General features: G+C 50.4%; 1 protein-coding gene across 4 annotated transcripts in view; it reads left to right on the top strand.

Moving 5' to 3' along the window:
* The window catches only part of ZFHX3 (zinc finger homeobox 3), a 401,385-nt gene that overhangs the window by 321,462 nt on the left and 65,083 nt on the right, over window positions 1-14,840 (top strand). For all 4 annotated transcript variants that reach the window (XM_032121503.1, XM_032121504.1, XM_032121505.1 and 1 more), the window contains one exon: window positions 445-941. In XM_032121503.1, the coding sequence (XP_031977394.1) occupies window positions 445-941 (497 nt within the window). The remainder of the gene's footprint in view (window positions 1-444; window positions 942-14,840) is intronic.

Below are 14,840 nucleotides of genomic sequence, written 5' to 3'. Positions count from 1 at the left end.
GACTGTGCTTAGCTACTGCATGAGGTAGCCTTTGCTTCTCCTGGGTGGCAAGAAAAAACAGAATGAAGTATTAACGCTGTTCTTGAAATGGCCACAGAAACTTTCAATGTGGTGCTATGGAATTCTTCATCCTCTCAAAGTCTGTAGGGTTTTTCTCACCACCTTTGATGGGCAGAGGGCTGGATGATCCTTCAGCAAGTGGGCAGCAAGGGTGATTGTAGTCTGTTCCCAGCCTTCTGCGCTGGCTGCAGTGACTCTTTTCGTCAGCTCTGGTGCAGACCAGCAACACGGAGGAGTGGGCGAAGGGACAGCTGCGTGTGGTATCACTGTGTGTTTGTGGGTACACAGGTGGCTCTTGGGAGCAGCTTATGTTCTGCTCTGTGTTTATCTTCTGGCAAGAATTCAGCCTTTCTGACCTCTCCTTCCTCTTTTTTCTTCGTGCAGTGGGTGGCGAGATCCCGCTGGACATGCGGTTGGGTGGTGGACAGCTGGTGTCTGAGGAGCTCATGAACTTGGGTGAAAGTTTCACGCAAACGAATGACCCGTCGCTGAAGCTCTTCCAGTGTGCTGTGTGCAACAAGTTCACTACAGATAATTTGGACATGCTGGGCCTCCACATGAACGTGGAGCGAAGCCTCCCTGAAGACGAGTGGAAGGCGGTGATGGGGGACTCGTACCAGTGCAAGCTGTGCCGCTACAACACACAGCTCAAGGCCAACTTCCAGCTGCACTGTAAGACAGACAAGCATGTGCAGAAATACCAGCTGGTGGCACATATCAAGGAGGGGGGCAAAGCCAACGAATGGAGGCTCAAGTGCGTGGCCATTGGGAACCCAGTCCATCTGAAATGCAACGCATGCGACTACTACACCAACAGTCTGGAGAAGCTACGTCTTCACACCGTGAACTCAAGGCATGAGGCCAGCCTGAAGCTTTATAAGGTAAGGGTTGGCTCTGCTTTGTCTTCTTTCATTTTCCAAGGAAAATCTATGTTGAACCACAATGGACTCTGACCCTTTGGAGATGAGCTGCTCAGAGCTCTCCATTGGGATCCAATCCCACTTCATGCTGCAGCTCTTCAGCCTGTGTTCTGTTAGTGACTGTGGTTGTCCAGGCTTCAGGCCAGTTGATGTTCACGCCACAGTGCTTTAGAGGGGGCTCGGTGTCTTATGACAGTGCAGCTGTGATACTCTGCACAGAAATTGAGCAATCACTGTTTGAAAAGTTGTGCAAGGTGACATTTGCCTGTGGTTTGTTGTCTCTTTCCCATACGAGTTGGTCACTTTGTGGCGCTTGAAGGCTTTCACTGTGGTCAGTGTGCTGGTCGTGGCGCTGGGCGGATGGAGGGGCCGTCGCTGTGGTGCTGTTGTGCTCTGTGTACGTCAGCGCTGGGATCTGTAAGCAAAGTGCTGCTGGAGGCTGGGAAAGGGAGGAGGCTGAAGAGGAGCCGTGAGCGTGTGCGCGGCCATGCACGTTGGAGGCATTGCGTGTTTTCATCCACAGCGGTATTTGGGCTGTCACTCCCGTCTTGTTGTCTTTACTTTTCCTCCCATCCCCCCTCGTTCTGTGTTGTCTTTATAACCATCATCTCTTTCCAGTCTCATTTGTCTCGTCCCCAACCCCCTCCCCTTGCTGGCCCGAACCCTGTGGGCTGTAACCCAAGAGGAGCTCCGGATACAGTAAATAGTCCTTTCACTCGTGCAGCAGAATTGCTCCAGACGTTTCTATTGATTTTCACTGGACTTAAAGCTTCACCTTTTTCTCTAATCATCCCATAATAGCTTTAGTATGAACAATCAGGTACGAATTGCCATAAATCTCAGCAGCCGCATCCCCTCCATTCACACGTGCTCTCCCGCTCGTTGTCTGCTCATTTCTCACAGGTTTTTTTATATTCATTCTGTCCTCATCCTTTTCTTCCTGCTTTCTCCCAAATGTGGTGAGGTTTCTTTATATACACACAGAGTGTACCTTGTGATTTTTAATTATTTCTTTGAAAATTTTTCTTTATGTAATGGGAATTTAAGACCTGACACTGAGCCCTACAGTACCTACCCACATCACAGTGTAGACACATTTTCAAAACTTCTGGATTTTTCTGAGGAATGAACAATTCCAGCAAATTCAGGGAGGAAGGAGATAGCCAGGAGCATCATATAAGGTTTACCTCGAGCTGTGGTTGTTGGACCTACCTGGAATTGGTGGGGCGCTGCTCAGAGCGGGGTTTTGTTTCTCAGAGCTCACTGTTGAGGCCAGGATGGCTGTGACAGTGACTGTTCCATCTTGAGCTGGGATCCAGCCTCACCCAGCAGAGTCTGGCTCTGGAAATGATCAGGTCTGCACATACACCTCTGCTCTCTGGTGTGCAGGAGACCTGAGAGAGTTACACAGCTTGGAAACTGGGGGCGGGAGAGCCCCAGTGAGACTTAAAGAACCCAGCTGAGGGAACTGAATCTTCTCTGTGGAGGTCAGTTTGGGGTACAAGAGAGTTGTTTGAAAACTATATTATGATTTTTTTACGTGTAATACTGCTAAGTCTGTATTGCAGAGGTTTTAAGTTTTCTTTATCCAGGCCCTTCATCTACAGTGGGTTCCACTGGGGCAAAACAATTGGGGCACTAGAATTCTCTCACTGAGGGGAAAGAAAAGGGGGAAAAAAAAGAAGAAAGGGAAAAAAACAATCCTACCAGTGTCGGAGAACAGGCATAGGTTCTTGTAATAAAGATTCCTAGGATGTTTTCCTTAGGCAGGCAAAGAGGAATTGTCAGTTTTCAGGTTTGTGAGAGGCCTGGACAGTGTCAGTGCTGCTACAGCCCTGTGTTGCCTCTGACACAACAGCAGTGAAACACCAGCTGAAGGATAACGTGTTTCAGAATAATGGATTCCTTTGGATGCTCCATATATTGGCCTTCTAGTATGCCTGGATAAAGCTTGGAGCAGAGGTTGGTGGATGGCTGGATTCACAGCATCTTGCTTCAGCATAGCTGGAATCAGGGATTGATTTAGTGGAAAAGCCTCTCTCTGGATGAGGCATGGATCAGATGAGCTCCAGCGCAGCTCTCCGGTCCTTGGAGCGGCTGTAGCGCCTTGTCTCTGCTGATAACTGAAGGGATGCAGCGGCAGCGGGGGGAGTTCACAGAATGGTTTCTCTTCTCTCAGGCCTTGGTGTGGTCTGCAGTAAATTGAGATTGATTGGATGTTATTTTTCCTCTTGCTAATGTAATCCATTAGCCTGGCACATGCATAATCAGTTTAGAGCACAGTTAACTGGATGTAATCGAGTTCTTCCCTGCCTGCTGGAGAAAATCCTCTCCAGATGCTGCTGGGTGAGAGCACACACTGGGCTTATCACACACAATCCTCCTTATTCTGCTGCTTTTGCCATTTTTTTCCTAAATCACATGTTATTGGCTGCTTGTATTGCCCAAGTGCCACTTCTGTCAGTGTTACTTGCTGCCAGAAAATGTGATCTGGAGACACTGTCAGTCTGTAGTCGGGTGAACCTTTTAGTCTTCTCCTGCAACGCTCCCAGTGCCAGGGGAGAAGGTCTGGTGTTCTGCTGCCATCTTTGTCCTGCACATCACAATAGCTTCCATCAGGCCCCTTCCCCATCAGGGGTAAGGGGAGAGGAATGGCAAAAAACTGGAAAGGTCTGCTAGCCTTTTGTTTATTGTTGTGTTCTCCCAATTCCTTGCTGTCCCCTTAAAATTCTGTGACTAAAGTGGAAATCCTGTTGTTTATCTGGCAGTTGCTGGGGGAACATGGTGCCTGTGCCTCTCCTGTGACTGCTGACCACCTTGGGTGACTGAGGGGATTTCTATCCTGAAGAGCTCCCTGGAAAGCAAGAGCACCACTGTCAATGCATGGCATTACATTTTTGAGATGGGTGTTCTGGCTTGAGGTAGAGTATGGGTTTGAAGACCCTTCCTCCCATAGCTGGGACAGCCCGAGGGACGTGGTGCAGCCTTGGCTGGGTGACAGGGATGGTTGTGAGCAGAGACAAGTGCAGCTCCCTGCAACAGCAACCAGGGCTCGTCTCCTCGTGACCGCAGAGCTTGAGACCAGGCGTGGAGCAGAGCAGCAGTGTTCCACACAGCTGGAAGAGGTTGGGCACAAGTTCCCAGTGTCTGCTGCACAGGTGGAGTTTCCAGAAGGAATTAATCTGCTTGAGAAGGAGCCAGGTTTGGACATTTCCTACAACTTCCTGACAATCTCTAGTTCAGAATGTGCAGCTCAGAAGAAGTTTAAACAAAGAACTACTGAAGAAACACGCTGCTGGCCAGACTGCCAGCAAGTGCCTTCAATGAGTTCATTCAGTGTCTTCCTTTTCAGTGTTTCCAAGTGCTGAGTTCACTTTTTTAGGGAATAGGGAGTCTGAGGGAGAGGGCTTGGGTTACATGGTGCCATGCATAGAGGCTCTTTGTTAGCTAGAGATGCAGAGTGTGCAGGAAAATGACTCTTTAATATCAGTGCTCATGGTGCTAGTGATGATGAAACTGTGGACCTGTGCTGACTCGGACAGAAGCGAAGCTGACCTGTGGGAAGGGAAGGAGGATGTGCAGCTGCACACCCAGCAGAAGGCCTCAGTTCCACCGTGGAGCAGCATTGTCCCATCATCCCTCTCCCACAGGAGCTTGTGTCTCCTTTGCCGGCCACAGGATTCTCAAAGAAACTTGTTGGAAAATCCCCAAAAAGTTTTAATCCCAGAGGGTGCATGGAATATTGTATGAGATGTAGTTACAGAATGATGATGATAATGGCAATGTATTTGAGTTCAATGCCCTTCCATAATAGAAACAGACAAAAAGAGTACCTTCTGTAGTAGTAGCTTACTTTGAAGTTAAAATTACATGAAAATGGGTGAGCTACTGTTAGATACAGTAAAGGGTGTGATATATGTGTGGGTCACAGAGGAGTTACCAAAAAGCACCTTAGGTGTATGTGTTAAATGTAACAACCCCTGAGAAAACAGAGCAGGGGGGAACCCAGCCAAAGTCCACAGAAAGGCGAATGTGATCAAATAGGAAAGTATTACATGTGGAGGTAGGGAAAAGGAAGAAGGCCTGTGTTACGGGGTGGGGGGGGGGGAAGGAGGAGAGATTCCTCTCGTGTGTTTAAGAACAGAATTGAAAGATACCTCTGTATGGAGGGTAAATCCTGAAGGGTGGTCTCATGTGGAGGAACTGTGAAGGAAAAAGCCACTGTCTTAGCAGGACTCCGCTCTGAAGAGTTCTGGAGGAACCCCACAGGAGGGGGCAGAGGCTCCTGGCAGTAGCATGGGCCAGAAGTTGCAAAGCATTAAGTCAGCAAGTTGATAGAACCTGTAATAGAAAAGTCTTAGTAGGCATATGGATTAGGAAGGAGAAAAGCAGACTTCTGGAAGAGAGGTTCTTGCAGCACTTCAGTTGTTTGAAGGAGTCAGCCAGGCTACAGGCAGGGCTGGGCTGGTCCATATGGGCAAGGGATTCCCAGGGTCTTTGATAAGATTCTTCATGAACAGACTGGGAAAGAGGTCTGGGCATGGGTGGGGAGGTGAAGGATGAGAAACAGAAGGCCTAACTTCCCATGATGGAGAAAAAAGATTGGAAAGATACAGGAGGTTTCTGTGTTTGTAAGTGATCAAAACACAGAGTTGAAAGCAATCTTAAAAATCAGCTATAAGGCAAAAATAATGTACCGCTTAGAAGTAAAGCTGTGACAGTTGCAGAAGAACTTTACAACATCAAGTGATTCCACAGGAAATGATTGATGGAATTTGGTGTCACAGTGTTAGAGGGATGGGGGGCAGATAGCCCTGCTGGAGGCGGGGGGGTGAGGAGAGGAGGGGCGGCTAGGCTTCCTGCTTCCCCACATGCAAAGAAAAAAAGAAGAAAACAAAAAAAAGGGGGTTAAAATTGTTCTTCCTGCAAGCAAGATGGGGAATTACTGCCACTCTCTTTGAAGACATTGCCTCAATGGTCAATGGGAAGCAGAAGGGCAAGGGGACAATATGTGAGCTGTGTACGTCTTCACTTTGTCTCATGGTTCAATATTGTGCTCAACTTTGTTTTAGGAAGGCTTGAAAAAAAGCCCTAGAAGATACCAGAGAAAGTTGCAGGAATGGCAGATGGCTGGAATGACTTGGGTAAAGACCATTGACTTTGAAGTTGGCTTGACACAGGAATCCAGGGTGGAGGAGAACTTGTGTATTTCATAATTTTCAGTGCTCTGGAAATTGCTGGTTCAATGAAATACTGCTGCTTTTGCATTGATGTGAGTTAGTCTTGCCATAATTCTGTGGTAAGGTCGAGCTGAGAGTCCTCTCATTCCACCACTTGGCTGACAGGAGATGTTCCCTGTAGGACTTGAGTGTAGGAAAGCTCTGGTGAGCAGCCCAGCTCCAGGCCACAGACCTGCCAGAGAGCTCCACTTGAAGCTGCCAGGAGCTGGGCTGATTCAGTTCTGAAATACCCAGATGATGTCGTGGGCAAAAGGAGACGTGTTTGGGTTCTGATATTTATTACAAACTTCCTCCCATCTCTGCCTTTTAAGGTTGTTGGGGTAAAGTTGCTCACAGAAAATCTGTCATGCTCATTACAAGATTTAGAGCTCTGTTAACCTTTGATTTCATCGCTGTCTGCCTTCAGTGTGTTTTGGCTTTATTTTTGCAAGTTTATCTCTTGGAATACAGATGCAGCGTCAGAGCTCTGAATTACACTCTTGAGCAACACAAATTGTGCCTGAAGCCTATTTAAATTACAGCATATGAGGGACTTTAAACTGATTTCCTCTAAGGTTTAAGACAAATTCCAGTGGCAGCTTCACAAGGGAAATAAATACTCATTTAAGTCTCCCTACAAAGTTGTTTTTAAAGATGGTCTCCAAAACCTTTAATTTAAATCTGCATCCACTAGTCTTGGATAAACTCATAATGAAAGGAGCTTATGAACTGCCAATGTGAGAAGGACAGACCCTTACGATCCGGTACTTTCGGTCCTGTTGGGATTGACAAGTATTTTGATATAAAAAGCTCTCAGTATCAGTTTAACCCTCTTGAGACACCTCCCTCGTGGGGTTGCACGTTCCTCTGAGTGATGGATTCCTCCATGGTGTCACCCTGGCATTAAAAGATGTCTTTACCTTCCTTCAGGTATTGAATACCAAAGTCCGCTAGTAGAGGATCACAGAGCTCACCCTTTCTCTGCGCTGCTTTTTGAAAGGGCTGGAATCAGAACTGCTGAGAGCACACAGCATTGCTTGCTCTATGTTTTATTTATGGGCCTCTGCCACTTAGGTTTTTCTTTCAACACTTTTCCAGTAGGTGCTGAGCCATGTGCAGCCAGCAGCTTAGTAAAGAAACCACCCTGTAAAAGCAGTGTAAATAGCAAAGGAGTGAGAGTGCAGCTGGAGCAGGAGCCCTGATCACACAGCAGGAACCAGAAGCTCCCCAAAACATGGAGCTAAAAGCCTGCAATCAAACAGGGTGTAGAATTCAAAGTACTTGTGAGAATGGGCTACAAAACCCAACTAAACAAACCAAACACAAGAAAAGAAATACGAACAGAAAAACACCTTGTCAAGTTTTATCCAAATCTATGTAAGCTGAGTTTTTCCTGGCTTCTGTAGTAGCCCGTGGGCAGAGCAGCGGGAGTGGGTCTTGGCTCTCCCTACTCACCCAGAGCTATGGGTCGGCAGGGACAGAGGCTCAGCACGGGGCAGCGGGGGTTGGTCTTGCTGTTCTGAGCCTCAGGTGTCATCTCAAAACAAGGTGTCATGTTGATGGAAGGTCGGTGTGCATCTGACCCTTTCCCATACACGATGCCAGTTCTGTCTGTGTTTATGGTTCATTCTTTTATCCTGGTAATTTTGGAACATGTGGATGAGTATTTAAATTTCCAAGCAGGAATTTTTCCCATGTCAGGTGATGCTTGTTGTTGGGATGTTCAGGGAGAGGACAAGGTGGTTCTGGCCACAGCCTTGGTGCAGGGCTGCTGACAAAAGCTCTGGCAGACCTTGCCTTGGTGGTGTAAGCTGTCAGTGACCCTCTGTCCCTCCTGTGCTGGTGTGGGAAGTCCCTGCTCTGCAGAGGAGAGTGTGAAGGGAGAGATGCTGGTCCAGATCCAAAAGACTGGCATTGTCTTCTGGGTGATCAGCTGCTGTGAGCAGAGTGGTAGGCATCTATTTACTCCCCTGCCTGCAGATTTAGCTCTGCCATGGGAAGCTTCAGTCAGGAGAGCTGAGATGTTTGTCCAGGACAGGTAACGGGCCTGTTTGTTGTGGCCTTATCCAACTGGTTTTGGGGTCTTACCCTGGTGTGCTTGTCAGGATCTTATCACAGCATGTTTGTCAGGGTCTTTTCCCCACATTCCTGCAGACACCCGATACGCGCAGTTGAAGACAAACTGGTAGGACTGGAACAAGTCAGGGTTTAGGAGTGCTGGAGCAAGGAGGTAGAGGAGCTGGGAGACAGTTTGGTGTGAGGCTGAAGCAGGCAAGCAGCACTGCGGTGCAGGGCTCAAAGCGTGCGCTGAAGAGCTGTGCTCAAGTAGTTCCCCCTGAGGATCCCACGCTCCCTCTGGGCGGTCGTGTTTCTCTTTGCAGAGGTTGTTAAGGAAGCTTCCCAGTCAGCCCATTCCAGAGACTCCCGAGCAGTCACGCTCCCAAGGCCAGAGACTTTCACTGCTGGGACCAAAGCCCCTCCCGTGGTGCCTCCAGTGACCCGATGGGTCCCGCATGACTCCCCACACCCCCCACTCACCCAGTCAGACCAGGCTTCCTCACCAGTTCCACCCCAGGTTTCCCATGGCACAGTCTCAGATGACTCATTCCATAAAGCCATTCATTCCTGCTGTAGTAACACAGAAACACTTTGAGCTGGTGCCTCTGTGGAGGGACCCCCAACAAAAGAGCACCTGGGCTTTTATACCCTCGCTGTCTACCCACGCACAAGTCTCCAGGTTTGGGCTCCTGCCCCTCTCTCCCTGTCCATCCACCTCGCTGGTGTTACTGGACTCCAATCTCCTTGGTTATCCTAGAGGCTGGCAATTCCCATTTCCTGCTGTGTCTCCCAGTGTCCATTCGCCTGCCTGGTGTCACCCATATTCGTGCCCTTTGTTATCTCAAAGGTTGGCGACTCACGGCCTCTTGTCCTGGGCTCGAACCCAGAGCTCAATCTGCATTTCAGTCTGTGTCTTGAATCCAGCTACGTGGACCAGATGGATTCCTCAACACAGGTAATATGCCTCGAAGCCCTCAGAATGCTCTTAGTTGCTTTCCTGGTTGGGCAGGGTCATGTTTTCAGTGCCTTGGGTACCAGCCCTGGCCAAGCACCAGTTCTGCGGCTGTAGGCTTGCTGGCGACGACCTCATTAAATAATGGATGGGCATTCATTAGCATCCATCTCTGGCGGGGGCTGCTTTGAAGGCTGGGAAGGAGCCCACAAGATGCTTTCCCCAACCTGTTCTATGTGACCTGGCATGGACTGCCGATTTCTGTTTGGCTGTGCCAGTGCACTGGGCTGCGGGATGCTGCGTTGTCCTTCTCCAGCTTTAACTGAGCTGTTCCTAAAGAAACTGTTGTAACAAAGTCCCCAAAATTGCTATGGAAGCAGCATGGGAGGTTCTGTGTTTGCTGTCTCATAGGGAATTCATTAAATTACCATAAATAATGTATGCATGATACATAACTTAATACCGTAATGGGCTTTTGCTCCTTCTTGCCAGTCCTAAAAATCCTGCCCCTGCGCTGTGACGTGTGTAGCCAAGTTCTGCAAGGCAAATTAGGCAATAAGTTACACTTGTGCAACAGGTTCTCTGGAAGTTGTGCCTTGGGGTACGGTTGGACGGGCTCTGGTAAGCCTGGCTGCAGCTGTTGGGAGATCCTTGGCTCCAGGTAGCTTTGGCAGAGAGGCAAGGCCAGGTGCCCCCAGCACAGGGCTGCGGGGCAGAGCCCAGCACACTGTCCCCCCTCAGCATCCCTCTCGTTCTGCTTTAAAGCAGGGAGGTACCTGCATCTGGCCATCAAACCATCCGTGCAGTGCAGCTATTCCAGAATCCCGGGTTTCTTCTTTGTCCTAGAGATTACCTCGGGATTTTTCTGTTCTGCTGACTTGGCCGTGGCTCGGGTAGACGTGCAGTGGCTGCTGTGTCCCTCAGCTGTTTGAGCCTGCTGTAACCCCCTGTGTCAGCGCTGGGATTGCAGGCCAGGGAGGTGAGGAGCTGGTTGCAGGAGACAGAGATGTTCTCATCTAACTGGGTAGGACGTAAATGCCTGACTTGTATCCCTGCCTTTCATCTCTGGGCAAACCTGCAGACCTGCTCAAGCTGATGCATGCTCCTGTTTGGGTTCCACCACATAGATGTGGTGGTTGGGATTCTCTGACCCAGTTACTGCCCCTCAGCTGCCCCGTGGCCTCTGGGCTGTCTCCTGCCCCTCATTCAGGCAGTACAGCCCCATCTGACCCACTCTGCTCCTCCTTGTGCTCAGGGAAGGATGGATACAAAGAGAATCACCTGGGGAAGTTTCAGGCAGCAGTAACAAAGCCTGTCTCCACAGAGGGGAGGCTAATTACACAGCTAATTAATCCAACAGATGTCACTTTAAATGCCTGTTTCTTTGTGATTCTGTTGCACACATCATGCTGGTTAAACAGACTTCATGGACCACGTTCAAAATGCCTGCGCAGGCTGCTGGGAGCTGCCAGGGAGACCCCAGGGTGTCCTGTTCCATAGGGAGGAGCAAGTCCCAGGCAGCCTGGGCTGGGCTGCACTGTGCACAGACTGCACATGGGGGAAATGCCATGTAATAGCTGTGTTGAGTTAAAAAGTCTGAAATAGCAGCTGTGAGGATTGAAGGGGTTGTTTACATTCTTGCTGCAAGTACAGGGCTGAGGCAGAGGGGGTGTCGTCCCACCACAGGGCTGGGGGGCGAGGCAGAGGGTACTCCATCCTGCCTCATCAGCTCTGCTTGGCATGAGGAAAAGAGAGTTTGGAAACCTGAGCTGCTCCAGTGAGGTCAACAGTTCAGACCCAAGGCAGTGGAGGGCACAAAGTGCTGTCTATCGGTGAGGTGAATGTGGTCTGTCTGGTTCCTGCAGCATCAGGAGGGCTCCCTGCTCTGCCTCCTCAGGGGGGAGGCAAAATTGAACATTTCTTCTCATGAAGGCATAGCTGAGGCCTGATGGCCCCCCCAGAAGAAGGGAGCAGTTCCGTATCCTTGTGTGGAGCTGGTCCCATGTGCTGAAAGTCAGTGGTCATTGTGTTCTTGTTACCTCTGCTGAGACTCCCCTAGTGCAGCATCTGTATGCATCTGGCTGCCAGCTGTGGGAATGGGGACAGCCATGGCACCGCAGTGGTGTCAGTGCTGGGGCTTTGTAAATGGATGTTGTGGTACATTTCCCTCTTCGTGTGGTTCTGCAAGCTGGTACCATTTGGGCAGGGTGCGAACGTGTGTCCATCACCTGAGGCCAACCCTGCTGTTCCCATCAGGCTGCATGGGAATGTCCCCACTGAAGATTGGGATTGGGAAACGTCCCATGTTCTGTGTGTCTGCTCTGCTGCCTTGGCCTTTTATTCTGCTTGGATACTAGAGGAGTCGGATGGTTCCCTGCATCTCACTGAGCAGATTCCTTCTGGACGCAGTGGACTCATGCAGCACTTGGCTGCAGTGCGGACCAGGGCCCCCAGCCCTGTGCTTGGGGGGAGCTGCTGGAATGGAAATGCAACCCCAGCACTCTGGAAATGCCCCATGAGAGAGTGCTGGAGGCGCAGTGGTTGAGCTGCCTGGTACAGCTGAGGGGGAAGAGCATCTTCCTGGGGTCTCAACATCCTCGATGAATCGCAGTTGGCGGCTTGATTCAGTGTAATGGATGTGTGCTCATTTCCCACAGCTGATGAGGATTATATCAGCTTGGTTTAACAGTCTCATTTGCTGCTCCCAGTGCACACTTGTTTTAATGCGTTTCAGTTAATGAGGTAGAAGAGAGAATGAGGTGTTACTGTTTATGTACAGACAGCGAGGCTGTGCTGAGGGCTCTGGAGCCCGGCAGTCCCTGCCCAGTGCTCTCCAAGGGACAGCATTAGCTGGCATTTATAGAAAATTTATTGGCTGCGGTTTATCCAGGTAAAATTTCTCCCAGTGGTGCACGTTTCCCTCTCCTGCCTACCTTATGCTTTATTGCAAGCTGCAAGACATGTTGCCAGCAGCCTGTCCACGGGCAGGGGATGTCAGCGGGCTGAGGGCCCTGGTGGTGTGTCTCACAAAACACTGCAGCATATTTGATGTGGGCAAAGCTGCTGCCATCTACCTGGGATAAAAAGTTCATGTGTGCCCCGAGGGGGTTTATGGCTGGGACACTCCATGCTTTCATTGTTCCACTGCTGTGGTGTTTTCCTGTCCTAGCAGAGTCAGGGCCGTGCAGTGCCAGGCACTGGGTGAGCCAGTTCCTCCACCGGTGCCCTCGGAGCGCTGTGTCCCCTCCAGAGGAGGTGTGCTGTGCCCAGGTGTGGAAATGGACACCAGTGCCCTGACCAGAGGGACTCTGCCTTTCTGAAAAACAGGTTGTCCTTGTGCTGACTGTGAATATGTGCCGTGGGGTGGGCTGGAGCTGCACTCCTCAGAGCAGCATCCCGTGTCCCCAGCCCGTGCTTGGTGCCAGTGAATGGCTGAGGCCACTGCCTCCGTGCTGGCCAAGGGCCAGGCTGGCACCAGGGCTGACAGCAGCCAGAGGCCGTGCATGCGGTGCTGCTTTGAAGGTGAAGCTGCTGTTGGTTTAAGCGGGAATTAAACAATTACCACGTCTTAGTTCTCCCCACCTCCAGTGGATTGACTCTATAAATTGTCAGCCTGTTGACATTTTAATGTGAATTATGTCATATGGTATCCCCTTTGATTTCAACATGCCTTAGTTTGTAAATACACGAGCCTCTCAAAGAGCTGTGGTTAGCACGCACGCGGGTGGCCCCAGGGGTTTTGGTGGGGAAGGAGAGCAGCACTGTCTCGCTGCAGCTCTGGTGCTCTGATGCCCGGTGCGGCTCCGGCACCGCGCTCGAGGCACGCGCGGCCACGGCTGCCTCGGAGCGCCCACGGCTCCGCGCTGAGGGCTCAGGCAGCCCCGGGGACCCCCACGGGGCAGGGGCAGCTCCCGGGGTCCCGCTGCATCCCCTGGGTCCCGCTGCGTGTGGCTGCTTCCCTGCCCTCCGTGGGGCGAGAGCTGCCCACGTCTGCCCATTGCTGGTGTCTCCGGCCAGCTGCAGGAGCTGTGCCTGTCCCCTTGTCTGGCTCCCGCTGGGTCTCCTCACATCCCTGTCCCCATCCAGCCCCCAGCCTGTGCTGCAGAGAAACTCCTAATTCAGCAGGTCCTGATAGTTTGGGTCAGCCTTCCTTTATGTTCTTCAAAAGCCGGCCCAGAGAGTTCTTGTAGTCTTCACATGTGTGCCAGAAGAAGGAGGGTCTTTAGGCAGGGGCAGCAGAAGAGCAGGGAGCTTTCCTGGGGTGACACCTTGCTGCCTTCAGGTGAGATACACCACCTTCCTCTCCAGCACAAAGCCAGAGGGTGTACCAGTTTGAGAACTCTGATTTCCTTCACTTCACCCCCAATATTCGTGGGACCGTTCTGTAACTCTGGGGTTACCTGCAGGTGTGTCATGTTAGGGCCCCAGTTGTACTTTCGGGGGTGGCTGCAGGGTGCACGTGCTGTGGTACCTACTGCTGAGCCCAGGACCTGCCTGTGGGAGGAGGCACAGAAGGACAGTACCTAGCTTTGGCTTTTGACCAGTAGCAGCAGTGCTGGAAAGGGACCAGATGCTGGAAGTCCCTCAGAGAAGGGACTTGCTGTCCCAGAGCAGGTTCTCAAGCATGCTGTGACCATAGGTGGGAGAGATTTAAAGGCTTTAGAGTCCTGCAGATGATGTTTTCATGTCATGGGGTATGTGTTACAGACACGTCTGGCTGCCTGTGAGTGTTTTTCGTGGTCCCACAAAGCAAGAACTTTGCTTTTATCATTTTTACACCTCCTTGGCTCTGACCTACCTGGATTTTCCAGTGCATGCACTGCAGTGCCCAAATAGGCCTATCAAAGTGTCTGACTTGGGCTGGGCAGGGGGATTATCCGGACATGAAACCTGCAGACTGACCTCCTGGTAGCATATGCTAACCCCAAGCAGGTATTTTTGCAGATAAATTAATCTCATGTAGTCACAGAAATGAGAATTTTGGAGCAGTTGGAGTAACTGGAGTTACACCTGCAATTTCATAAACAGGGTTTAGAAATCTGTTACCTCCTCACAGCTTTCTGCTGTGAGGGGATGCTGCTCCCAAGAAAAGGTTTTGTTGCTTCCATTTTATTTTTGAATTGCAGTGGTCAGTACACCCTCCTAATGCCGATCAGTGCTGCCTCCATAGTGTTTGTCATTTACCCCTTGTGTGTCTCTGCAGACTGTCCACTGGGATTGCCGAGCCAGAATGGCTAAAACCAGTAAATAGTGGGCTTTTTTTTTCCCAGGGGTTTCTGTACCTGTGAAAGCAAATGCCAGTAGATGCAGATACACATAAACAAAGAGAGCACCGAAGAGCAGAGACATTTATCATCTTGGGTTTGCTCTGTTTGCCTCCGTGTGCTTGTACACTCTCCGTGTTTTCCATTGCTGTAGTCTGTCTTGGAGAGAATAGCTGCAACTAATGCTTAGAGCCATTCTATTCTCTTGTAGATCCCTCTGCAGAATTATACTACAGTTGAATTAGTTTTAGATATACACACGAAATACAGAGCAGCAAACCCAACCGTTCATAGGCTGCAGACTGCTCGGAGGCCATGTATGGAATCCATGAGCCAGACAGTTCTGCTGCTGTGGGTCATTGATGTG

This window comes from Corvus moneduloides, chromosome 12, assembly GCF_009650955.1.
Source record: "Corvus moneduloides isolate bCorMon1 chromosome 12, bCorMon1.pri, whole genome shotgun sequence".
NCBI lineage: Eukaryota > Metazoa > Chordata > Aves > Passeriformes > Corvidae > Corvus > Corvus moneduloides.
Note: the sequence above shows the minus strand (reverse complement) of the source record. Positions and strands in the feature narration are given on the sequence as shown.